This window comes from Cnephaeus nilssonii, assembly GCF_951640355.1.
Source record: "Cnephaeus nilssonii genome assembly, chromosome: 16".
Classification (NCBI taxonomy): Eukaryota; Metazoa; Chordata; class Mammalia; order Chiroptera; family Vespertilionidae; genus Cnephaeus; species Cnephaeus nilssonii.
Genome location: NC_137087.1, coordinates 57530551 through 57555745, shown reverse-complemented (window position 1 = coordinate 57555745; position 25195 = coordinate 57530551). Strand labels below are relative to the sequence as shown.

The 25195-nt window shown below is 63.2% G+C and overlaps 1 protein-coding gene across 3 annotated transcripts; it reads left to right on the top strand.

Moving 5' to 3' along the window:
* On the top strand, window positions 1-23525 carry PWWP2B (PWWP domain containing 2B). Of its 3 annotated transcripts, none has more exons than XM_079793607.1 (3): window positions 1-523; window positions 6815-8142; window positions 18650-23525. In XM_079793607.1, exons 1-3 carry the CDS (start codon window positions 399-401, stop codon window positions 18661-18663), a joined length of 1467 nt encoding a protein of 488 aa, XP_079649733.1. In that variant the 5' UTR covers window positions 1-398; the 3' UTR covers window positions 18664-23525. The 3 variants fall into 3 exon arrangements, with proteins under 3 accessions (XP_079649733.1, XP_079649731.1, XP_079649732.1); XM_079793605.1 differs by having other exon boundaries at window positions 6815-8447; XM_079793606.1 differs by lacking the exon at window positions 1-523 and adding an exon at window positions 755-6113 and having other exon boundaries at window positions 6815-8447.
* Window positions 23526-25195: the final 1670 nt, after the last annotated feature.

The following is a 25195-nucleotide window of genomic DNA, read 5'->3' as shown; positions in this document are numbered from 1 at the left end:
GGTGGGGGAGGGGCCCTGGAGCCGGGCCGGGGAATGTCCCCCGCCGCCCCTCGGCTCCAGCTCCCGGACCCTTTCGTCGGACGCTCGCGGCCAGCGTACCCCGGGGCCGGGCGCAAACCCTGCCCCATCCCGGGAGCTGCGCAGTGCGTCTTCACGCCCACCCAGCTCCGGAGGCAGCTCGGCCCCGCGTGCGTCTGTGGGAGCCGGGTTCCGGGACCGGGGCGCCGGCGGGTGTCCCGCGCGCCCTCCGCGCCCCCGGCCCGCGCGCGGTGGCCGGCCGAGCGGGGCTTTGTGACGTCAGGCGGCCGGCGGCGTCACGCGCGGGCTGACCCGGCGGCGGCGGCGGCAGCGGCGGCGGGCAGGCGGGCGGGCGGGCGGGGCGGCCGGGACGCGGGAGCATGGAGCCGCGCGCCGGCTGCCGGCTGCCCGTGCGGGTGGAGCAGGTCGTCAATGGCGCGCTGCTGGTCACCGTGAGCTGCGGTCAGCGCCGCTTCGCCGGGATCCTGCTGGACTGCACGAAAAAGTGAGCGCGGCGGGGGGCGCGGGCCCTGGACACCCCAGGAATTCCCTCGAGACTCCCCACCCTCCGCCCAGAGCCGGACCCGGGTCCAGGGCAGCGCTGGCGCCTGCTTTCGGTTTCCCCAGCCCGGGCTTCGGGCCGCTGTCACTCAGGGGCGAAAGTGGCTCTCAAAGTCCTTGCTACTTTTCGGGCCGGGGGCGGGTGGGGCCAGGGCGTGGGGCGTGGGGCGTGGGGCGTGGGGCGTGGGGCGTGGGGCGTGGGGCGTGGGGCGTGGAGCTGAGTCCCCGCGCCCGGGCCGGAACTCCGTGCGTCTGCCATAATTAACGCACTTTTCTTTGTTAGACGCACTGTTGAATTCAGCTGTTTGGGGAATTGTCATCCGTTGGGGGTGGGGGTAGTGGGTTCAGATGCGCAGGACTTGCCCTGTCAGTTACTCCCAACTGGTGCTGCCCTATGATGTCACGGCGCCCGAGGCTCCTCAGAGCGACTGAGGCCGAGGTTTAGATTGGTGACCAGCAGTCAGGTCCCGCGGTGGCATTTGAAAACACCATGGGGGTGGGGAGGGGGAGCCCCCTGCGGTGCAGGAGGGAAGGTACAAGTTGAAGATTCGGTTTCTCCGGAGCAGGGTCCCCCGCAGGCCTGGGGCAGGTCCTTGCGGAGCGGCGCACCTGTGTGCTGCAGGGCCTCCTGCTGCAGGAGTCTCCTGGATACAGTGTCACATGGTGGTGAGCTGTCGGCAGATAAGTGATGAGGCATGCACCCGCCAGGCACCAAGGTCTGGGCACTCCTGCCGGGCCTTGTTTTGAGTGTGGGTCGAGGAGCCGATGCCAGACTTCCCCCTGGGTGGAGCCGGGTTTTGTTCCCGTGGGGTGGATGTGACCGGCACTCTTCCACAGTCACCCTGCTGGCATGATCTCTCATTAGATGTGCCAGAAGCCATTTATGCACGAGTCACATGACTTAACATAAGGCCTCCCGGTGACTATTGTCTTGCTCGGAGTTGGCTACCACGGAGAGTTCAGTGGGACCAGGTGACACTTGGGGGCTGCAGCCTAGCCACCTGCAAGCTGCCAAGCCTGTGCCCTGGGGCGTCCCCTGCCACGGATGCCCACCACTTCCTCCCTCGGGCGGGGCTGCAGGCCTGGACCCGGCCCTGCTCCCGGGTCTGTGCAGGGCTGCACGGCCTTGCCTCCTTGGAGAGGGGCACTTGCAGCAAAGGTTCCCCCACCCCCTTATTTGGGCTCCCTGACTGGATGAGGACGGCTCTGGGGGCCACCCTGACTCAGAGCTGGGGATGTCTGCAGAGGCGGCAGGCACCCTCCCGGAGGCCCGTGGCTAACTTGGGTTGTAGATCCACACTTCCCCACCCCCTTCCCCACTGGCTCTGGGAAGGAAGCAGGCCCTGCTGGGATCTGGCAGCTGTAGGCCATGTGGGCGTCAACCCTCCTGCAGCCACGTTGGGCTGTAACCAGAGCTGCCCACAGAACCAGGAGCTGGGCCTCAGTGGACACAGCTCTGCTCAGCGGGGACGCTTTCCGACTTGCGTTGCCCCCTGCCCCGCCCTGTCCTGGTGGAGGATCTGAAGGTGAACCTGGCCTCCTGGCCCTTCCGCCCTCCGAGGCTTGGTCCTAGGCAAGTGCCACTACTCTGCCTCCTGCCCACCCTGGCCTCCTCTGCTGTCTCCCTGGTTCACCTGATTCCACTTCTCTGCCCGTAACATTATGATTGCATGCTCATGTTTACAGCCTCCTGCCGGGCAGGGTCCCGAGGCAGCTGACACCCTGGCCTGGGTGATTCAGACAGTGGGGGTCTGGCCTTGGGCCTCAGCGTCCACAGCACCCACCTGACTTCCCTGGTGCCAGTTTCTTCTCCGTGTCAGTATGTGACGGCGGCAGGGCTGGGTGTGAGCACTGATGAGCAAGCATCCCTGATGACTGCCATGTATTGGCAGCTTCCCGGGTTCCCGTGCAGACCTGGGGGCCTGGGAGCCCTGTGCAGTCGCTAACCCGAGTGTCTGCTGGAATGGAGCCGTCTCCTGGCAGGGGCCATTCCCACAAATCCCTGGTCTCCCTCCTGTAGGGGGGCCCAGCAGCCAGTGTTAATGGTTGGCGTTTGGGAGGTGGGTCCCTCCCTCAGGGCCCTGGGAGGCTGGTTCTCTTCCCTGAAGGTTGGCAGAGGGGAGAGGAGCGGGCAGGGCAGGTGAGTCTCAGCAGGTGCAGAGGTGGGCCGCGTGCGGAGCGCCTCCACCTGTCCGTCGTCCATCCGAGTTTGCAACGTGCTGCCCAGCGGCTGTGTGATTTGAACCAAGATCCCCAGGGGCTCAGAGTGCCCGCCAGCTCATGGGTTCACGTACATTCATTGTGCACCTGCTGTGTGCCAGGAAGTGGGCTGTCCCAGGCAGACGACCGAGAATGGTCCTCCCAGCGTCTCCGCAAGGCACAGTAATGGTGCAGGGGGCCCAGACCTGCCCTGCTCCGACTCTCCAGGCTGGGTGCAGGGTGCTGTGGGCATTTTGTGGGTGGTTTGGGAGTACACCTCTAGCTGAGGATCTCAAGTGGGGTGGCCCAAGGACAGCAGAGGCTCAGAGTGGTGCAGGGATGGTCTCACAGACAGTGGGTTTGAGGGCCAGCTGCTGGCCAGGCCTGGCCAGCCCAGAGCCTCCAGCCTTGACCTCCAAGCCGGTGTTGCTCAAACTTACCCAGGGAGCCATTACCATGCAAGACTCTTGGGCCCTCTGCTGGGAAGGTTGGGGTTCAGGCCTTTGTGACCCATACTCCACCCTAGGGGGTTGGGACCCAGGCTTCTGGAGACTCAACCAGCCAACAGTCCCTGGGCAGGAAAGCATCCACTCCATGCTGGGCACACCCACTGTCCAGAATGGAGACTTGGCCACTGCTGGCTGCTCCCGAGACAATTCACTGGACAGATACCTGGTCCAGAGCATGCTGCGTGCACCCTCCCTGCCCTGGGAAGCTAGATGGACGGAGAGTGAGGTGTCCAGTGTGTCCTAGGGTGGCATGACCTACAGCCAACGGGCAGGTGCCACTCAAGGGGACCTGGCTCGGGTAGCTGGTCTCCGGAGCTTATGCCAGCAGGTGGCAAGGGGTGTGGGCTGGGGCCTAGCCTCGTGCTGCTGGGGGAGTCCTCAGGGGCTTAGAGAGGATGTAGTCAGCTGAATTTTCTCGAAATGATGCTGATGGTTATTAAACCTCTTAGACCAGGACTCTGGGGCCAGCTGTGACCACCTGGTCCTATGGCTGTCGCTGGTGACCCTGGGGGAAGGGTGGGCTCCCCTGTGTGGCCCTGGACGAGGGGCTACTCTGGTGTCCAGTCTGTGACTTCCCCTGCAACCTGTTTTCCCTGATTTCCTGAACAGAGGGGGACCCAGAGGCCCCCATGCTACAGCAGGCCTGGTATCTGTCCCCTGTGGGGCACTGCCGGCCTGGCCAGAGCCTCTGTCCCGGGCACAGGACAGTGAGGGCACAGCCCTGAGGGAGGGGCCGGGCCCTGTGGGCGAGCCCTAATCCACAGTGGTGCCATGCCTGGTGCCCCAGGGTGCAGTAAAGGTCTTCCTTCCGGGGCCAGGCTGCTGAGGTCCTTCGGGAGAGAGGGGCCTGGAGGCAGCAGAGCGGGGCCATGAGCACAGGCCCGCCTGGCTCTCTGGCCTCTCAGAGCCTCACTCCCCTGTCCATAAACTAGGGTGGCGGTGATGGCGTGCACCTCGTGGGGCTAGTGAAAGGGTTTGGGAGCTAGAGCCCAGCAGCCCGGGGCACCCACCCTGGGATCCGCAGCCAGGGACGGAGCCGTCCTGCCCCACCGGCCGGCCGCTGTTTACCCACCAGGCAGTGGTGGGTGTGGCCTGGGCAGGGCAGCAGCTCCGGGAAGGAAGTATGGCTGCTTGTCATGCCAGAGTCACGGGGCCTTCCCTGTCGGCGCGGGGCCCTTCCCCAGGGCTGCACTGCTGTCTGGAAGGCGCCCCCCAACCCCCGGCCACAGCTCTGGGCTGAGGGGCGCGCCCACCAGGGAGGGCAGGGGCACGTCTGTTCCCTGGCCCTGGGCTCCATGCACGGAAGCTGCTTCCCAATTTGATGAGCCAGGCAGGGAGGGTTCGGCTGCCACTCTGGCCTGTGCCTGGTGGGTGCAGGCCAGCCCACCCAGGGGCCCACACTGAGGGCTCTGGCTCCGGTCTGGGTCTCTGGCAAAGGGCCCTGTATCCATGCTAAACATGCAAGGTCCCCCCTGAGCGGCATATACCAAAAATGGGGGGCAAAAACCTCCCTGGACTGAAGCCGTGGGGACTTCAGGGATGGGGGCACTTGCCCTACACCCCACTCCGCAGTCTGTATGTGGAGAGAGATCACCCAGGAGCCTCCCACCCTGGGCCATCCAGCACAGTCTGTGCATGGGTCCTGCCGAGGAGGGCTCTGCTCCAGCACAGGCAGGTGGTGTGGGGTACAGGCCAAGGGGTTGGGGGCAGGTAGGAAGTGGAGGCCAAGGAGGGGGTGTGGGCTGAGTCTGAGTGGGGTGACAGCACAGGTGCCTGGGTGAGTAGCATAATGAGGATGCCGATGAAGAGGAGGGTGTCAGAGTGGACCCCAGTTCATGGTCTGAATGCCTGTAAAAGGTGAGCAGGAAGTGGGCTTTGGGGGAGGCCCTGGGAATAACCCTCCAATTCAGAGGTGTGTGGTGGACCCCTGGTCTGTGGGTCCCCCAGACTATGGACCCCCTGGATTGATAGGAAAAGTAAGAAAATTAAAAGTGTGTTTTGAATCCCAGGCTTTAGCAGTGGTCTTGAATTAGACACAAACTGGGCAGTGTTCAGAGGGCAGACGTGCCCTCCAAGTTCATGTCCTCAGCATCGCGACAGTAAGGACCACGGGGGAGGGGACAGCCCGGGGGTCCCGCACGTGGCCTGCTTCACGCGGCCTTGTCATGGCTCTGAGTTCTGTGTTCCCGGTGTAGCCTGCACCTTGTCCCCGTCTGAGGGTCGGGTGAGCCACCCGACGTGCAGGAGATGGTGACGTCATGCACGGTCAGCCCCTCTTAGCACCCCTAGATTTGGGAGACCAGTCAATGGAGAACATCTGCAGGTTGGGAAGCAGCAAAGTCATTTGTCTTTCCTTCTCTCTGATTGGATTCGGAACGGAAGGTAAAGATGCCACGTTCCAAACCGGGTTACTTATAACTCGGCTAAAAGTCTATTTTTGTGCTTAACAGTAACAGCTTTTAGCTAAAGCAGCCTTTAAGTCACATTTGTTTCAAAGTGATGTGTGTTCAGGGGTGAAGGGAGGTGTGGACTATTGGGGCTTGCTTGTCACTGTTTGCAACAGTGTAGGTGTATCCAGGCTGCACCCTAAGTAGCTCTGAGTCAGATGCGACTCCTGACCATCACGGCACTCGGGCCTCCAGAATGGTGTAACAGTCGGGCCTGGGGGTGACCCTGTGCTCCAGAAGGCACACTGCCCGCCCCCGACCCCCGCTTTCAACAGCAAAGCCCCTGAAGCCACTCAAGGTGCCTGGCTCAGCGCTCCTGGGGAGAGAGCAGGCCCGGCAGGTCCTGCCGGGGAGCCTCAGCGGAGGGTCCTCATGGGAGGTGAGCCTCCTGCTTTCTCGGATCCCCTTCCCGCAGGTCATGTGACTTGGTTGGTTCTGGCTGCTCCCCGTGCTGGAGCTGGGGACCCTGATGGAAGGGCCTGTGGGTGCCAGGCAGGAGGGGTCCTTCCAGATGGTTGTGGGCAAGGGTAGCATGGATGATGCCCTCATCTGAGGGCACTGGAAACACTTGGGCCCCTCAGCATTCAGGATGGAGTGGGTCACTCCCAGGCCCAGGGCTCTCGCTGACTCCTGTCCTCAGAGGCTGTAGCTACGGCCAAGACCCCCAGACACACATCAGGCACCTGGGACGGGATCCTATGGCTGTGCTGAGCCCTGGGACTGGGGATCTTCCCCCTGCGTGAGGAGTGAGCAGTCGGCTGTGAGCAAGGAGCCACTGGCTATGAGCGCTGGCCCCCCACCGGCTGGGCCCGGCTACGTCCCAGATCCTCAGGCACTGGGTCCTGGGGGATCTCCACATGTTGCCCCTTGTTGCCAGGAACTGAGATGTGGGCCCTCGGTGGCCTTGATGCTGGTCTCGTGACGTCATGAGCTCACACCTTCATCTGGGGGGCAGAGGGCCCCCAGCACACTGGTGGGAGTCCCGGGTGAAGGTGTGAGCACCCAATCCTGCAGAGCCTGGGGGTGGGAGGCGGGGGGCCCAGCACCATCCTGATTGTTCTTTCTGTCTCCCCCTGCCAGGTCCGGCCTCTTCGGCCTGCCCCCGTCCACTCCACTGCCCCAGGCCGAGGACACCCCTGTCAATGGCTGCCAGGACCCAGCTGCCACAGAGGGGGACCCAGAGGCAATGCAGCTGGGAACAGGCCCCCCGCCGCCTTCCTGCCCTGAGCCGCCCCCGCCCCTGGTGCCGCCGCTGCCCGCTGGAAGCCTGCCCCCCTTCCCGCCATATTTTGAAGGCGCCCCCTTCCCGCCCCCACTCTGGCTGAGGAACACCTACCAGCAGTGGGTGCCACAGCCACCCCCCCGGACAATCAAGAGGACAAAGAGGCGCCTGTCCCGCAACCGTGACCCTGGCCGGCTGGCCCTGAGCCCCATCTGCCTGCGGCCACGGCGGGTCCTCTGTGAGAAGTGCAAGAGCACCCTGAGCCCCCCGGAGGCTGGCCCCGCGCCCCCGGCCACCCCCCGGCCTCGCAGGAGACTGGGCAGCGGCTCCGACCCGGACAGGGAGCTCCGCAAACACGAGGACCCGGATGGCGGGGGTGACGCCGCGGCCTCGGCCACCACCAGGAGAAGCAAGAGGGAGAGGCGGGAGGAGGACCAGGCTCGGGTCCCACGGAGCCCGGCCATCAAGATCTCCTACAGCACACCGCAGGGCAAGGGCGAGGTGGTGGAGATCCCGTCCCGCGTGCACGGCTCCCTGGAGCCCTTCTGCCCCCCGCAGGCCCTGCACGGTGCCCCGGACCCCGAGGCGGCTCGGGACAGGCCACCTGACGGGCCCTCCGCCTCCATTCCGAAGCTGAAGCTGACACGGCCCGTGCCCCCCAGCGCCGACCTGCCGCCCCCCAAGATCCGCCTGAAGCCCCACCGCCTGGGCGCTGGTGAGCAGGAGCCCGTCTATAGGGCTGAGCTGGTGGAGGAGCTCAACGGCCGTGGGCAAGGCGCCCAGGCCAGCTCACCTGCCCACCCCGCCTCTGGCTCTGCCCACAGTGCCCTGGCGGACTTGTCTTCAGGAAGCTCTGGGGAGGACGAGGACTTCAAGACGTGTCCCCAGGGTAAACACGGGCGTGACAGCCTGGCCTTCCTCGCCAGCTGCCCTGGGAGCAGAACAGACTATGCCCGGGAGTCGCTGTGGAGCAGCGACAGCCTGGACGAGTCCAAATCGTCCAGCTCGGAAGTCACGTCGCCAGACACGTGTGACCTTTCCTCTGGCGACGGGGTGTCTGTGCCGTCCACGTCCAAGCGCGCGGGGCAGACGGTCCCGCCCCTGACGGTCAGGCTGCACACGCAGAGCATCTCCAAGTGCGTTACCGAGGACGGGAGGACCGTGGCCGTGGGGGACATCGTGTGGGGTAAGATTCATGGTTTTCCCTGGTGGCCAGCACGTGTCCTTGACATCAATCTTAGCCAGAAGGAGGACGGGGAGCCCTCTTGGCAAGAAGCGAAAGTCTCGTGGTTTGGTTCTCCAACGACATCATTCTTGTCCATTTCCAAACTCTCCCCTTTCTCTGAATTTTTCAAACTGAGATTTAACCGTAAGAAGAAGGGGATGTATCGGAAAGCTATAACCGAGGCCGCCAATGCCGCGGGACACGTGGCCCCGGAGATCAGGGAGCTCTTAACCCAGTTTGAAACGTGACTGGGGCTCCCTGACCAGGTGAGTGTGTGCGCGGAGGGCGGCCTCCCTCCTGGCCATCCCCGGCTGGCATCTGAGCCGCTGTCCCTCTGCTCTGGGCCCTGCGGGGGGCGGGGAGGTCTCCTCCCCATGTGCCTCCCTGCTCTGAGGGGGGCCATCCGGAAAGCCGCCCTGCGTGCTGGCCACGTCGCCCAGCTTTGCAGAGCACAGAAGACGTGCTTTAGAAGTAGCCGGCCGGCCGCGGCTGGTTCAGAGAACGGAGCTCGTTGGTGTTTTGTGACCATTTTTCATAAAGGGGTCCCTTCCTCTGCCCGCCTTTGGCAGAACGGGGTGCATTTTAAAAAATATATATATTTTATTGATTTTTTACAGAGAGGAAGGGAGAGGGATAGAGAGCTAGAAACATCGATCAGCTGCCTCCTGCACACCTTCCACAGGGGATGTGCCTGCAACCAAGGTACATGCCCTTGACCCGAATTGAACCTGGGACCCTTCAGTCTGCAGGCCGATGCTCTATCCACTGAGGCAAACCGGTTAGGGCATGGGGTGCATTTTTTAAAGGTGATGGTTTTGACTGATTGGGAGAGTGCAGGGAGGGGTTCCTCTTCTGTCACCGTTCGGAAGGAACACGCCTCCCTGTTCCCTCCTGCTCCCACGCAGGTCAGGTGCCATTCTGGGGTGTCCACGTGGCAGGAAGGAGCAAGGTCATCGAGCTGCCTGCCCTCACATGTAGCCCCACCCCTCCACCCCGTGCCAGGGTAGACGATCCTCCGTCTGCAGGTGGCCGGGTGCTGCAGGCTTCTGGTGTGGCCCTGGGGCCTGTCCCCAGGTGGGCTCCCACCCTCCGTCTCTCCCTTCAGGCTCTCTGGCCACGCACCTTAGAGACTCTGTGAGCTGGGGACTCTCATCATATGGGGGTGGAGGCGTCACCAATGGCATGTCTGTGGTCATCACGTGGGGTTTCGGGACATGCATGGCCAAGGGGCTGAGGCCACCTGCCATGAGCCACCCCTTGGGCCCCGAGATGCTGGGCGTGTCTCCATCTGATGGCTTCCACCAGCTGGTGCCTGGGTGATGGGGTGTGTCCAGGGGCCACTGGCACTGCTGAGGACAAGAGGAGTCCTCTACTTCTTCCTCGGTCTTCGTGACCTTCAGATGACCTTGTCTGGCCTGGCCTGCTTGCTCACCCACCCGTCTATGCCACAGTTTCCCAGGTGATGAGCCATCAGGCCTCAGCAGGGCCAGCTAACGTGTGGCTGGGGAAGGAGTTTGTGGGGCACCTCGCAAACCTCCCTGCTGCACCTCGTGCAGCGGGGATCCAGGGTAGAAGCCCTGCTGAGGGACTTGTCCCCACCCTGTCTCCCCACCCGCTTCTTGCATCAGGCCTGATTACCACCCTGAATTGCTCTCAGGAGTTTGGGCACAAACCTCTCCTCTCCCGATCCAGGCACATCTCCCGCCAGTTCTGGGCCTTCCGGTTGGGTGTGGGCATGGCCTCAGCCTGGCAACATTGAGCCAGCGAAAGTCTCATGTGAGAGCTCCCCATGGGCAGGGTGGCAGGCTTGATTGAGGAGGAAGGTTGCAGGTAAAGGTCAGCTGTCCTCAGTCAGCTTCCTAGGACTTCTTCCAGCTGTGGCTTGGCTCCGCGGGGACCCCTGGGCTGCGTCCACATCCTGCTGGCCTGGGGAACACCCCCAGGATCTTGTTTGTCTCTGTGCTCTTTGCCACCCGTGACCCACCCCTCTGCTCACACAAGGTCCATCCTGCTTTTGGCCTGGTCTGGAGGCCGGCGCGGAGGGGGGCCCAAGCTGTCATTGAGGGAGTGGTGAGTAGGTCAGTCCTCAGAGTGACCTTCAGGTCCCAGGTCACGGTGAGCAGTTACAGGGGACGGTGAGTCCACGCAGCATCAGCCCAAGTGCAGCTCTCGGCCCCGGAACCCTGCTCAGGGAGCCCCCATGCTGGGAGAATGCCACCCAGTGGGCTCGGGCCTGGCGGCTAGTCAGGAAGCAGGAGGAAGAATCTTGCCGGGCAGGTTTGCCTGCTGAGGGCCTGTGCCCACAAACAGGCCTCTTCTGAGCCTCATTCTGGGCTCTGGATTCTGGGGCCATGCCCGTGCCCCCCAGCAGTGTGCACAGCTCTGGGAGCCCGGCCTGCTGGGGTTCTTCCAGCCCCAAAGCACAAAGTGATTTTGCCGGATTGGCTCTTTGGTCTCGTGTCTGAGCATTAGGCTGTGAGTGGAGGTCCCCACCAGGTGGCTGACTTGCTGTCATCCCTGAGCCTCGGTTTCCCTCTCAGCGTGGGGGTCAGTGGCCTCCTGGTGGGAAGTTTGTTTTGAAGCATCAGCAGTGCTGTTTGTGGGGGCCGCCCCTTTGGCCAGCTCTTGAAGGGGACACTGGGAACCCCTTTTCCTGGGGAAGGCGGGCTTCCATGGGTGAGGCAAAGGCCAGGAGCCCGGCACCTCCCTGACCTGGCAGGTGAAATGCCATCCAGTGTCCCAGCCCCTCGGGCCAGTGGGAAATTTACAGGTTCCGTGTGAGCTGGGCGGGCCACAGGGCTGTCATCTAGCCTCCCATGGAACCCAGTGCCCAGTTCTTTCCTTCCCTGCCCCAGCGTCGGGGCTGCTGGCGGGCAGGGGACTTTGTGGGGCTCTCACAGTAGAGCCTGACTGGCCTGCTTTCAGGTGGGCAGCTCTGAGCGCTGGATTTTCTACTTCTCTGGCAACAGGTGTCTTTGGGGCTAGCTCCGTGGTCGGCAAACTGCGGCTCACGAGCCACATGCGGCTCTTTGGCCCCTTGAGTGTGGCTCTTCCACAAAATACCACGGCCTGGGCGAGTCTATTTTGAAGAAGTGGCGTTAGAAGAAGTTTAAGTTTAAAAAATTTGGCTCTCAAAATAAATTTCAATCGTTGTACTGTTGGTATTTGGCTCTGTTGACGAATGAGTTTGCCGACCACTGGGCTAGCCTCATCCTCTGTCTTAGCGTCCTGTGACCAGTCACAAGTGACCACACGCTGGGTGTCTAGAAACAGCAGAAATTAATTCTCATGGTTCTGGAGGCCAGAAGCCCCAAATCAATGTGTCGGCTGGACCGTGCTTCCTGCAGAGGCTTGTGGGGGGGGGCATTCTTCTAGCTCCTGGGGGGCTCCAGGCGTTCCTGGGCTGGTGGCCACGTCACCCCAATCCTGGCCTCTCCTCCTCTGCAGGGTTGAAACTCTCTCCTATAAAGACTGTGGGACGGCATTTGTAGGCCCCTGAGTAATCTGGTCATCGCAGAGTCTTTAACACCTGCAGCACCTTCACCGAAGGTCGCCTTCTGGTTCCAGTTTGGACGTGATGTCTCTGGGCACACACACCTACTGCCCTGCCGTCCACTCCGCAGCTCCATCGGGGGCTGGGGCGCAGCTCAGAGTCCCCAGCCTCCTCGGCAGACAGCCACCTGGGCCCAAGGCGGGGTCAGTGGTGGTGAAGTGGACGGGTTGTGTGCTGAGGGAGGGACCCGTTGTTCCGGAAGGATCGGGGGCCCTGCCGGTTGGCTGTGCACTCCAGATGTGGGTCCTCCGGCGTCATAATGGCGCTTCCTGCTGGGAATTGATGATACAGATCAGGAACGTCAGCCGGGAACCGGGCGGTGTGACTGGCGGGGCCGTCACTCCTGACGGGCTGTGACAGAGTCTGTGTGAATGTGGTGCTGCTGGTCAGACGGGGACCAGGGTGCCCAGCTCTTGTCTCCAGGTTTTGACTTTGTTGGCCTGTTTTTTCCCGGAGCTGCGTGACCGAAACTAGCTCTCCTCTTTCTTCCGACTCTGAATACAAGCGTATTTCTGCTCTGAAGACGGTTTCCAGCTGACATCCACATTGCTTCCAGGGAACCCAGGTCCTCTGGGAGGTTGTAATTATTTTGTTCCAGAAGGAAACCCAAGCCTGTAATTCCGAGCCTGCTGCGGGGGCTCGGGCCCGGTCCCACCTGCGGCTCCCGACACCGTCCTGCCGCCTCCGCCAGCCTCAGGGAGGTCTGGGGGGCCGGTGGGTGCAGTGGGGGCCGCAGGGGCAGGGGCAGGGGCAGGGGCACAGCAACGCCCAGCTAGTCTCCCCGGGGTGTTTGCAGTTGCTCTTCTGGGGACCAGGTCCCTGGGGGAGGGGCTTTGGGCTGTCCTTGCTCACCAGAGCCTTCCTGCTGCCCTCCTGCTGCTGAGGTGCCTGACCTCACAGAAGAGCGCTTTGCCGGGTCTTCATCGATTCCGGGTCTCCACTACCTGCTTCAGATTCTCATCGCTGGCCCCGCTGGTGTCTGCACCCCCGACGGGGTCAGAGGTCCAAGGGCACTTGCGGGGGGGGGGGGGGGGGGGTCAGCGGTGCTGTGCTGCACCATCGCATCCGGTCAGGACCCTTCCACGGGGCAGCAGCACTCTGCTGGGGACCCGTCTTCTTTGGAGCTGCCTGCCTCGGCCACGCTTAGCCGTGCTGCGGGGCACTGGTCACCCGTTACTTCAGGGACAGAAGTGGGTTCCCGACCCCCTTCCGGGGCGACCAGTGAATCCGGCCTGAGCCTGTGCTCATTTCAGTCCATGTGGTGCCACCCCACCCTCCGCAGGGTGGAGCGAGGGGCTGTGCCTTCTGTTTCCCAGGGCTGTGTTTGGGGGGCCTTGGGCGGCTCCCTGGGGGCTCGGCACACACCCTCTGCCTGAGGACAGTGGAGCTGGGAGCTGGGCCCCAGCACCTCGCTCTGCTTGTCAGTGAGGCCTGGTGGTTCCCACTTTGGACCATGGCTACTCATGTCTTTGCTCAGAAACCTCACCGATGTCACCGTTTTCAGAAACGCTGTGGTTTGGGGAAACAGGCCTGGTTAGTTCTGGTCTTCAGCATTGAGAGAAGCAGGCCGGGCACCATCCCAGGACCCTGTGTACCGCTTGGCCTCAACCCCCTTCACCCAGTGTCCATGCAGCCCAGGCTCCTGTGGGGGCAGGGGAGCCCCTCCTGTCACCCCCATCTTCTCAACCAGCCCCAGCTAGAGACGTGGGGGAGGGGAGCACAGCCTCAGCCAGCTTCCCTGCGGGGGCCCTGGTGGTGGTCTTGGCCCATGGGGGCCCTCCTGGAGGGTGCACTGCTCCTGTGAGGTCAGCTGGGCCACAGGCACAGACAGGGAGAAGGGGCTGTCAGCACTACACGCGGGTGGGGCGGCCTGGTGGGGCCTCGGGCCCTGGGCATGGGAGGCAGGGCCCCGCTGGGAGGCACTGGGGAGGGTTGTCCTCCCCAGAGCAGGGGTGGCTGGGGGGCTGTGTAAGGTGTGTGCCTCCCCAGGCCTGGGTAGAGGCTAGATGTGGTGCCATCTCCATGGACATGAGGGTATGAGGTGCCTCCTGCCAGGACTGGACTGAGCCTTGTAAGGGCGACTGTCGGGGAAGGAAGAACCTTGGGGCCATGGTCACGGAGGGGTCAGAGGGACCCCTGCAGATGGTCGGGGGGTGGGGGTGAGAAATTGTCACTGGGCAGTTGGGTTGCTTCCTGGCCTGGGGAGCCCCTGAAACAGCAGCTTTTCTCTGAACTGCCCCCAGCACAGCCCTTTCCACCATCTGCAGGTCAGGCGGGGTGGGAGGGACAGCAGGGGCACCCCGGGGGCTGCCCAGGCTGGCCCTGGTCAAGGGACAGGGACCTCCTCTCCCCGAGAGAGGGTCCCCCAGAAATTCCTGTAATGAAAGGGGCGGGGTGCCTGGGCCGGCAGGGAGGGAGGAGGGAAGTGAGTGGGCAGTTTCTGTCCTCTTCTGAGGGACGCTTCCTGGCCCATCAGTTAAGAGAAAAGCACAGGCTGAGTCCTGGTTTGTCCCTAGGTTTCTAAGAAGACCGTGTCCTCGGAGGCCCAGCCTCGCCAGAGCGCCCTGCCGGCTGCATCAGGCAGGGCGGGCGGGGCTGACGCCGAGGAAAGGCGGTCCCCTCCCAGGGGCGGCTTTGGCCCATGTGTATTTTTCTCGTGCTGATGGATGCTTAACGGCATCTTCAAAGGCCGCCCTGCGGATGGAGGGGACTTGGCAGTGTAACGATCGCCCAGGCGGTGTGTGTCCTTGCAGCCAAGCTCGGTCGCCTTTGATCCTGAAACAATGAAAAGTGGGTGGCAGTGGCAGCTTCCCGTGGCGGGGGGGGGCGGGGGGGGGGGCGGCCCACCTGTGCCAGCAGCCCTGACGGTGACCCCATTGCGATCTGTGCAGATGCCCAGTGGCCCCTCCTCACCAGATCACAAATGCAGCTCCTGGCCATCCTGGAGGTTCGGGGTGGGGGATCCCCCATCCGGCACGAGGACGCACGGAGATGGGGCTGCCCAGACCCCTGCCCAGTGTGGGCTCCTGCCTGGGTGTTTGTCACCTGCTGGGGGGACCAGACTGGGCTGTCACAGCTGCTTTCCCATTTGAGAGGTGAAAAGGCAGCGGGGAAATGGTTTCGCAGGAATGAATTTGCGTGACAGGTTAGGACCCACGCAGACTTTCTTTTAGCCACTTGGAACCTGCTGTCCTCAGACGTGATGGCCGTGGCCTCGTCCACCGAGGGTGGAGGCAGTGGCGGTGAGGATGGGTGGGGCTCCATCCAGTTCCCTGCACCCATGGGGAGTGGTGTCACCCTCTTCCGCTGCCCTGAGGTGCCCCCAGGTGGGTCTCTCTTCTAGAACACACTTCCCAGACCCAGTGCAGTTTCTTCTGGACCCCTGGCCAAGGAAGGGGCTGCCATGCAGGGTCAGGCAGAAACCCTGCCCTCAGGCGCCTGTTGGGGCGATGTTTGCTCCAGCCTCCGGACCGAGCCCCCTCCCTGCTCAGGAGTGTGGTTGGGGCAGAGTGGGTGGTTGGGCCTCGGCGAGCCAGGAGACCTGTTGCTATCAGAGGCCGGGCGCCTCAGGGCACCTCACTCCAGGTTGCCAGCCTGCTGTCAGGGTGAGTGCTGTGGTGGGGCCCCCCACCTGCAAGGCCTCAGGCCTCATGGGGTCCCCTCCTCCGGCCTTTTGGAGACAGGCCTTCCCTGTGGTGACACCTGGATCAGACATCTGCCCTCCAGGACTGAGAGAGGGAACATGTCGCCTGAGCTGAGAGCAGCTGACCTTGGTAGGAAATGTCCTCCGCCCCTCCGCCTCGTGCCCAAGGTCATCCTGGGCCCCAGGAGCCAGATGGTGGACTCAGGCCTGGATGGGCAATGACAATGCAAGGAGGGGCCATCACCCATGTCCACCCTATCCCAATGCCTTGTCCCACCTCCCCCAGGCTTCCCATGTGCCCCCACTTGGGGCCAGGGTGGTCATCCATGGAGGACTGCTCTAGGCTTACACTCCTGCCTCGGCACTGGGTGGTGCCTGGAGCCTCCGACCAGGCATGGGTGGGCGGGCAGGGTGCACACAGGACTGAGCTGGGGTTCTGGCTCCTCTGTGCTGGGCCAGCGCCGGAGAGCCTGGGGCCGCTGCTGAGCCCGTGGGAAGCTGTTTGGGTTTCTCTGCACAGCTCTCCTGGAGTTTATTAGATGTGAAGGGGAAAGGCCTGGATTCCTGCGGCACGTCACACAGCAGGGCAAGATGTTCTCTCACGAATCTCTTCCCACTTAATTCTTGTTTGCATCAGTGTCATATGTGCTCAGATTTTAAAGTAACTAATGAGAGAACGTGTCTCCTTGTTCCCGAAGGATCCACTCATTCTGCTGTCCCTTGTTTCGTGGTTTTTCAGTGTAGGCATTATTCACAGACTCTTTGGTGGAAGTTGAAACTTTTGCAATCTTATAACTCGTATTCCTTGGCCACACGTGCACACGAGCATAAGGTTTGGCCTCATCAAGATTCAGTGTTAGAGTAAAAATTGCAGCTTATCCATGTGGGTAATTGTGAATATATTTTACTTCTGTTCAGCTCTGTTCTCTGCAGAGCTGACTGGCCTCAGTCTGTGGCTGCTTTATATATATATGTTATATGCTAGAGGCCCGATGCACGAAGATTCGTGCAAGAATGGGCCTTCCTTCCCCTGGCTGCTGGCACTGCCTTTGCTCTGGCCCAGAGCCCCCTTTTCGCCTTCCCATGCTGCCCAGAGGCCTGGAGTGGCTGGGACGGTGTGGAACACCTGCGTCGTCGCCATGGCGATGATGCAAGCATCCCGCCCCCGGCCGCTCAGCGCCTGTGTATGCAAATTAACCCGCCATCTTTGTTGGGTTAATTTGCATACTCCTGATTGGCTAGTGGTGTTGTGAAGGTATGGTCAATTTGCATCTTTCTCTTTTATTAGTGTGTGTATGTTTTAATCCTCACCAGAGGATATTTTTCCATTGATTTTTAGGAAGAGTGGAAGAGAGAGGGAAAGACAGAGAGAAACACTGATGTGAGAGAAACACATCAATTGGCTGCCTCCCACACGAGCCCTGACCAGGGTCTGGGCTGGGGAGGAGCCAGCAACCAAGGTACATACCCTTGACCAGAATCAAACCCAGGACCCTTTGGTCCACAGACTGACGCTCTATCCACTGAGCCAAACTGGCCAGGGCAGTTTTTATGTTTTTATCCCTTGTTTGTTCCCAGCCCTCTAAGAGAAATTGAAGTCTCTCATGTCGGCAGACACGTGAGGTATTTGTTTCAGCCTATGATCACCGTGCAAACAACCAAAGCATAGTGGCTTAAGGCTGCTCTGTTATCTCCCATGATCCTTTTCCTTTTCATTGATTTCTGGAAGGAAGGGAGAGGGAGAGAGAGATAGAAACATCAATGATGAGAGGGAATCATGGATGGGCTGCCTCCTGCACTCCCCACACTGTGGAGTCTGCAACCCTGGCATGTGCCCTGGCTGGGAATCCACCTGTGACCTCCTGTTTCCTAGGTCGATGACACTCAACTGCTGAGCCACACTGGCCGGGCTCTCATGATTGTCTCTTGGCTCCTCACCTGGGACAGGGCACTCATGATTGTCTCTTGGCCAGGGCACTGGGACAGGCCAGATAGAGTGCTCATCCCGCCCCTGACAGACACACACACACACACACACACACACACACACACACACTGTCACCCTCTCCCACTCACACCCAGGGCCCTCACATCGGGCTGGATGGGCGTCTGTCTGCCTGCATGAGGGCCTCAGGACAGCCGGGTGCCGTCATCTTGGGGCCGGGCCAGGGCTTGGGCCCTGCACAGATCACTTCTGCCTCTTGTGTTGGGGAAGTCAGGGGTGGGCAGGGAGACTCCTCCCCTCCTGGGGGCGGGGCAGCAGGATCTGTGGCCCCTCCTGTTCCTGGAGCCTGACCCTGTGGACTCCAAGCTGCTCTGGCCTGGCCTCTCCCTCCCCCTCTTTCCTGTTTCCTGGGCCCCTGCCCCTCTCTGTCCCTCCAGGCACCTCCTGGGTCACACATGGCATTGCAGACCTGCCATGCCTCCTCCACCGTCTGACTAGTGGGGGTGGGGAATGCTTTTCCCTTTCTGAAGGCCAGGCTGCTTTTCGGGAGGGGACGTGGGGGGTGGGGAGTGGAGGGGTAGTCCCTGAGACAACTGGGCGAAGTGCTTGCCTGTCCCTGTGGCCAGGTCTGCCCGCTCTGGGATGGCCTTCCAGAGGCCAGTGGTCAGATGGGAGGTGGGGACACAGTGAAAAGCAGGGTGGAGCCCACGGTCCCCTGGAGAAGGATTTTCTATTTGCGGGTGTGCCCCTCCCCCACCCGGGGAGTTTCCCCAGGCCCGGAGGGTGAGCCTGGAGGGTGGGGCCTGGACTTGGGGGAGTGACTCTATAGGACATGCCAGTCACAATCCCCTGACGGTCATGCACTGGGGTCCTTCTGAGCCATGAACCCGGGCCAAGTGCACAGCCATTAGCTCCCCCAAACCCCGGCCACGAGCAGCCGGAAGGACCTAGAACAGCAGCGTCCCCTCAGCACCCTGTGTGTGTGGCGGGGGCTGCGGGCTTTAGGGCGAGTCCTGAGGTCCGGGCCCTCGAGGCCTCAGCAGCCTGCATCTTCCTTCGGACAGTTGGACAGTTCGGGGCCCTGGTAGTGGGAGGGGCTCGGGTCCCTGCCCAGGACAGGAGCAGCAGGCACTGTGTGGCCCGACGGCCGAGGGCACCCAGGGAGGCAGGACTCGGAGATGGTGAGGGCCCGTGGGAGCTGGGTGGGGGCTGGGGAGAGGCCGAGAAGATGCCCCGTAGACGCTCAGGCCTGGTGCTTGGACCCCAAGGGACCTGTACCCAGTACTTGGCCCCTGGTAACCTCTGCCCCCTTTCTGCTTCTCACAAGGTCACCGACGATGAGGGCATGGCTGTTCTGGAGCTTCCGACTTCGGGGGTGTCTTCCATGCCCCCCATTCCGTCCGAGGGGCCCCGCGTGCCTTCTGGCCGGCTGCGTGCAGAACCACGCCAGGCCCGCGGCGGTCAGCCTGGCGCCGGGCTTCCTGGGAGGAGCAGGTGTGTCTGGCTGAAGGACAGAACCGCAGGAGCGCCGGGTCCTGGCGGCTGAATGTCTTTATTCTCCTGACTCCGACGTTCGCTTTTCTGGCTGTGGAGCAGCGGGAGTCCAGGTCCCCCTCGCCCCCCGCGGCCTCACCCCTCCTGGGCAGGGCTGTCGGTTCAGGGCCGCCCTGCAGGCTCCAGGACACCAATTGCACGTGTGGGTCCTTCCAGCCCTCGCAGGGTCTCTGTGCACTAGCGGGGCAGACACCCATCTTCCTCCTGCCCGCTCACCCGGAGCTTGGGTCCCACCCGGCGCCCAGCACAGGCTCCAGGGCCCCCGCCCCCGAGGTGCCAGGAGGAACCCGTATGTGAGGCGATGAGGGCCGGGCCGTCACTTTGATAACAGACTCGACCGCCGAAAGGACAAAACGTCGCTCTGCTGTTTGTAAGAGTGTGTTCCTTTCCCCTTTTTGTCACTTTGAAGACCAAAAAGAAACAAGAAAGAGAAAATGAGTGTTGCTGTTTCTTTGTTCAGTGTTTTCGAGAACAGAGGGAGCCCTGTGTCCACTGACACCGGTGTCCCCCGGGCTCGGCCGCCTGGTGGAAGGGACCCCGCCCAGGCTGAGGTCTGCCCCCCAAGAGACGGCCACCTGTTCCCCGCGCGGCTGCTCGTGGAGGCGGTGGGCTCCGCCTCCCTCGGGCCCTCTGGGTGGCACCGCCGTCCCCAGCGGGGCAGCGTCTCTGCAAATGGGTCAGCTCTGCTGTGGCTTCTCCCAGGGGGACCCTCATCTCCTGTTTCCTCTGGGTCCCCTCCCCGGGGGGCCCCCTTCCTGCCCCTGCCTTGTGGTCTCAGCAGAGCCAAGGCCCCGGTGAGGGCAGGTGGCCTGGCCTCCGAGTGCCAGTGCCCGCCTTGAGGGGAGAAGCGGCTGTCCCTCGGGTGTCGCCCGGGCCTGGGGAAGGACGAGGCAGAGAGACAGGGTGTCCTTCGTACGCTGGGCATTGCCCCCTGGAGAAACACGTCTTCGGTGGAGTGACCTCGGCTCAGGTTCCCGGAGACGGTCAGTCACGTGCGGCCCTGGCCTGGACACTTTTACTCCTGACCACCCAGCTTTTACTCCTGACCACCTGGGGCCCCCGAGCTCAGGCGCAAGGACAGAGACCCGTACCGGGGGCTTGGATTCTGCATCATCACCCCAAGCTCCAGGGCTGGGCGAGGCCCTGCCCCGGGCCACCCCCTCCTGAGGCCCAGCTGAGGTCCAGCAGCTGAAGTCCGCCCCCGAAATGACCCTCAGGCCTGTAGGCTCCTGGTCTCTTGGCTGTCCAGTCCCTGGTGGCCCGATGCTGTCTAGTCCTGCTGGGTGCCCTCCCGCCCTGGCCTGGGTCCTCCGCCGTGCCCACAGCCACCCCCAGCTCAGGTGCCCAGGATGGGGCGCATCTCTCAGGGCTGCCCTCGCTGAAGCCCTCTCAGCCCGTGTGAGGGGCTGGACGGAGCCGAGTCCTGGCTGCTCCCGCTGGAGCTGGCCAGGTCTCCATCCCCACCCCTACCCAGCCGGGGACGCTGCCCCTGGGTGTGCTGGGACAGACAGCCGTTCTAATTGAAAGGGAAGGCAGCTTTGTGTGTTTTAAGGCGTTGTGACTGTTTCTTTAGGCAGCAAATTAATCATGTTTTCATGTCAGTTTGATTTCATGGTGCTCACACCCTGCTTGGCTGTGGGGTCCCCATTCATCCCGGGGTCTGGGAGGTGAGCGAGACCCCATACCTGGGCTGGTGCCCCCCCCCTTCCTGGGTGACATCTGGGTGCCGTGGTGACATGGGCACTCTGCCCCTCCTCCTACCCAGCCCCCCCTCCAGGGAGGGCCCAGCACCACGGTGTGGGAAGTGGGTGCGCTCCCCTGGGGGCGAGGGCACCGGGGAAAGCCTCCTCCCTGGGACAGGCTTGGGGGAGGGAAGGCATGCCAGCCTGTGTGGCCTGGCTGGGCCCTGGCTCGGTGACGCTGTCCCCAAGGCCGGCCTCCCTCCCCGCCCCGCCCGCCGGAGGAGGCGCCCTGGCAGCCCCGGCCGGTTTATTTTTAGCCCTGCCTGGTGCCAAGATTGGCCTCTCACCTCAGATCAGAAATCGGAGGGTGAGGCCCTCGGGCCTCTGGCTGACGGGGCAGCCAGTCCGAAGCGCAGGCCGCTGGTCCTGCTGCCTCTCTCGCTTCCCTGCCACCCCCTCCCCTACCCACCCCCCCCCCGCCCCACTCCCACCTCCAGGACTCCGCCGCCCCTCCCCACTCCATGGAGCAGCTGAGAGGGCCATCGGCAGGGTGGCCTGCAGAGGCCCAGCACCCCCCGCTCCCGTCGCCCATGCAGTGAGGCCTGAGCCAGGGCCACTGCCCCCAAGTCCTGCAGTCCTCCAGGGCCCCTTTGGCAGCCTGGGGCTATTTTTAAACTAATTAATAAACTTTAAAACATTAATAGGCTTTCTCTTTTAGAGCAGGGGAGCGGGCAGGCCGCAGAGCTCCCCTCCCTGGGGGACGGTGCCCCGTGCACCCTGCACTGTGGGTGCACGCGCTGCTGTCCGTGAGCCCGGGCTGCTGTGTCGTCACTAATTAGCGCCCATAGTTGCCTCGGGTTCCCGCTTCTCGTCGTCGTCGTCGTCGTCGTCATCGGTTCTGTGGGTTTCGGCAAATGCGCGATGACAGGTCTCCGCCCAGACACCCCGGACACCGCTCACTGATGTTCTAAGTGAGCAAAGCCGCGGGGGACTGCGAAGAACACCAGTTACTTTGGAATAATTACCCAAGTGTCACGAAGCACATGTGTGACGGGGTGATGGTGGGCTCCGCCCCACGCCCGTGGTGGGAGGCGGGGAGAGCGGGAGTTGGGGAAGTCCCTGGTGGTACCTGCGCTGCCCACGGGAGGAAATGCCACGCGGCCCCGGTCGGTCAGCTTCTCTCTGGAAGGGCCCTTGTTTCCTGTGCAGGTTCCCAGACTCCCTGGGTAGGGACCCCCGTTCGAGGAAACAGGCCGGAAGCTGGTGAATCTGAAGAGCGAACCAATAGGAGTAGGAAGTGGGATTCCCAAACCAAAGGTGCCGTGGAACCCTCCACGGCGCAGGCAGCCGGGCTGCTCTCAGATACTCTGCGTGCTCAGCCCGCCTCGGCGAATGCACTTCTCAGCGGCAGGAAGCGGGTGAGCGGGGTCAATGCCCATCCGCGCGACAGCACCAGGCTGGCATTCCGGTGACTCCCTGTGACCCTGAGAGCCGGGCGAGGCCGCAGACAGAGCTGCCAGCGGCCAGGTCCCCGTGTCCAGGGTGTCGCCAGCATGTTCCTCATCCCAGGCAGCGCAGTTCACGGCTCCTCGAGCGCCCTGGTGCGGCGTGCACAGTGCTGTGCCCGGCAAGTGTGCAGAGCCTGTGTGGGCTGGGCCTGGCCCGGCTGTCCCAGACCAGGTCCCTCTGGGAACCCCTCTCCCCCTCCCCCACCCCTCCCCCTACAGGCGCTGTGCCCAGCCTCTGGCTCCCCCTCCCCTGCCTGGTGCACTCATCCCATTTTCTGCCCCACTTGTTCTGACCTCCTTCCTCCAGGCCCACAGATGCCCTCCCTGCCCCCTGGGTCCCCGAGCTCCCAGCAGGCACCCTGTCCCCAGCAGTCCCTCCCGGAGCTCCTCCTCCAAGTGGGACACAGGGTCTCCAGGCCAGCCCGTCCCACAGGGGCAGGGAGGCTCAGAGGGCCACACGGATTCTACGCCGAAGTGCCTCTGCAGCCCTGAGCCCCGCCGCCCAGATGGCTGGGTCCAGCACGATGTCGGGCATCGGGGGCAGCGACTCGGAGGATTAATTTGCTGCAGACGCTGCTCTGTGCTGGTCTCTGGCACTTCGATGGAGAGTGATTAAGGTAGACGGGCTCGGACCTCGGGCCCACAGCCCACCTGGAGGCCAGGAGTGTGCCGTGGCAGGCGTGGCAGCCCTGCAGGCGCTCCGAGGTGGAGCACTGGCCTTCACCCCTGCAGCCAGTGTCCGGAACGGCGTGAACCGTCGCTTCCCTCTGCACCTTCAGGGCATGGCCTGGCCTCTCTCAACCTCCAGGCCCTGCCTGGCCTCCGTCAGCATGTGGACACCTGGGTCCACACCCAAGGGTGCTTGGGGCAGAGGGGGACTGGCTGCCAACGCAGGGTCTTGGACGTGGTCCCTCCTGTGGCCCTCGCAGAGGCTCAGGTCTTGACCCCGAAGTCCCTGTCCCCACCCTTGTGCCAGGCGGGCAAGCAGCACTCCAGCCCTGCCCTCGTCCTCTCCTCTCTCAGCTCTGACTGCAGGACAGCAGGCACCTCAGGAAGGGGCACTGCTGATCTGTCCTGTCCCCTGAAGCCGCCCCCCTCGGCGCGCCGGGCACCTCTGCATCCAGCTGTGCCCACCTGCAGCCTGAGTCCCAGTCTGGGGGCTTGTCCGCACGTGCCGGAGGCCCCTGAGACTCCAATGCCAGGATGGTGGAGTCGTTTCCTAGGAAACCCCAGCCAGCTGCCAGCAGCCTGTCTGTGTGGGGGGTGGGGTGGGGCTGTAGCTGGCGCGGGCAGGAGACACCCGGGGGAAGGTGTGTGTCGCTGTCTGTGCCTGTGTGGCAGTGGGGGATGTGCCAGTGGTGTGTGTCTGTGAGGGGTCTGTGTGTGGGTGTGGGTGTGTGTGTGTAGGGGGGCTGTCTCCTCAGGCCTGGGAGTCCAGCAGGGGCGGTTCCAGCACCAATCCTACAGTGTCAGTCAGTGGGCAGGGCCGGCTCTCCACTCCCCCGCCCCCCGCCCGGCAGAGGCCCTGAGCCTTCCTGCAAACTCCTGATGGCAAACAACAGCAGGCCAGCCTGCAGCGGTCACTGGGGCGGGCAGGCCTGGGCCAGAGGGCGAGGCCGCAGTGGGCTCCCAGCGGGAAGTGGAGGCTGCCTCCTCCACTTGGGGTGTCCTTGAAGCCCACTGCCTCAGCTTCCGGTGAGCCTCCCCGTCCCTGCCCAGCCTACCCCGGTGAAGCAGGAGGGAGCCGGCTCTGTGACCCCGTGGGGGACCACGCCCGGCCCCCCGGCTGAGGAGGAGCGGGTTCCCATCCAAACATTTCCTGGCTTTCGTCCTGCAGATCAGGGAGATGAAGTGCTCTGGGTCACGGTGGGGTCACCGGCTGAACTGTGGCTGGGTGGGGGTGCAGGTTGCACTGGAGACCCCCGCGGCCCCTCCTCCACCTCCCCTCCATCTGTGTGTAGATTACTGGGCAGCATAAGGTGCCCCTCACTGCCCGGAAGCTTGAGACCCAGCGAGGAGAGACCGGAGCGACCTGCCCCCTGGGCCTGCTCGGATCCTGGACCAACCTGCTCTGTGGTCTGTGGGTGTGCAGGGCTGGGCTGGGAGACCCCGGAGCTCTGGTGGCCCCTCCCCCGGCCCCCGCTTCTGGCGAGGCCACAGGCTCAGGTGGGGTCTGGACCTAGCAGGGTCATGGGGGTGCCCGGCTTCCCTGAGGCATCAAGGACAGAACCATCCTCAGCGCATGCCCTTTCCAGTCCTGGGACCATCTGTGGAGGCTCAGCAACCCCCAGCCTGCCTACCTCTTGGGGCCTCGGCAGAGGGGCCGGCATTGCTTGTGGGGAGCCCGTTGTCTCTCCTGGGGGGCTATGCAGCCCAAGGCAGGGCACAGTCTCACATTGCCTGGGAACCTGGGAGACAATGAGCACCCCCCAAGCCTACCCTCCCTCCCTCCCTCCCTTCCTTCCATGTGGAGCCTGTGGACGAGTCAGTCCTGGAGAGAGAAATGCTCGTGGGGTCCCATGTCTAGGCTCCCGTCTTTGCTGATTGGAACATGTCTGCCCTAGAGACAAATAAAAGAATTCCAGCTTGCAGAACTCACAGTTAACATTTTAAATAAGCGCGTTTTCTCCTTTAAGTAACATTGGATAAAGACAAACAAGATGGCAACCCCACGCTGAGGAGAAGGAATAAGGAAGGTGGTGACTTCACTAGCAGAGCCTCCACCTGGGGGGAGAGAGGGAGGCAGCTGGGCCTGGTGGCCAAGCGGTGGGGGAGGGGTCCTCGCTTCTGCAGGCCTGGGGGCAGGGAGGCTGTGCCGCTGGACCTGAGCTGACTGAGAGGAAAGGGGGGCCCAGGGTGGGGTGTGGCAGCCCTGAGGATGGGCCCTGGGAGGTGTGGCCAGAGGGTCTAGCAGCTCTCGCCCCCCTCCCCCCGCCCCCCCGCCCCCCCCCCCCCCCCCCCCCGCCCCAAAGGCCCCAGGTGGAGATACTAGATAAGCTGCTGTGACTGGTCGGGGCCGGCCAGGCCTCCAGGGGATAGACAGCCCACAGCTCCAGGCAGCCATGCGTTCCCTCCTTCCCTCCTTTCCACAGGGGCAGGGCCCTGGTACTCTCAGCTGGGCCCCCCTCC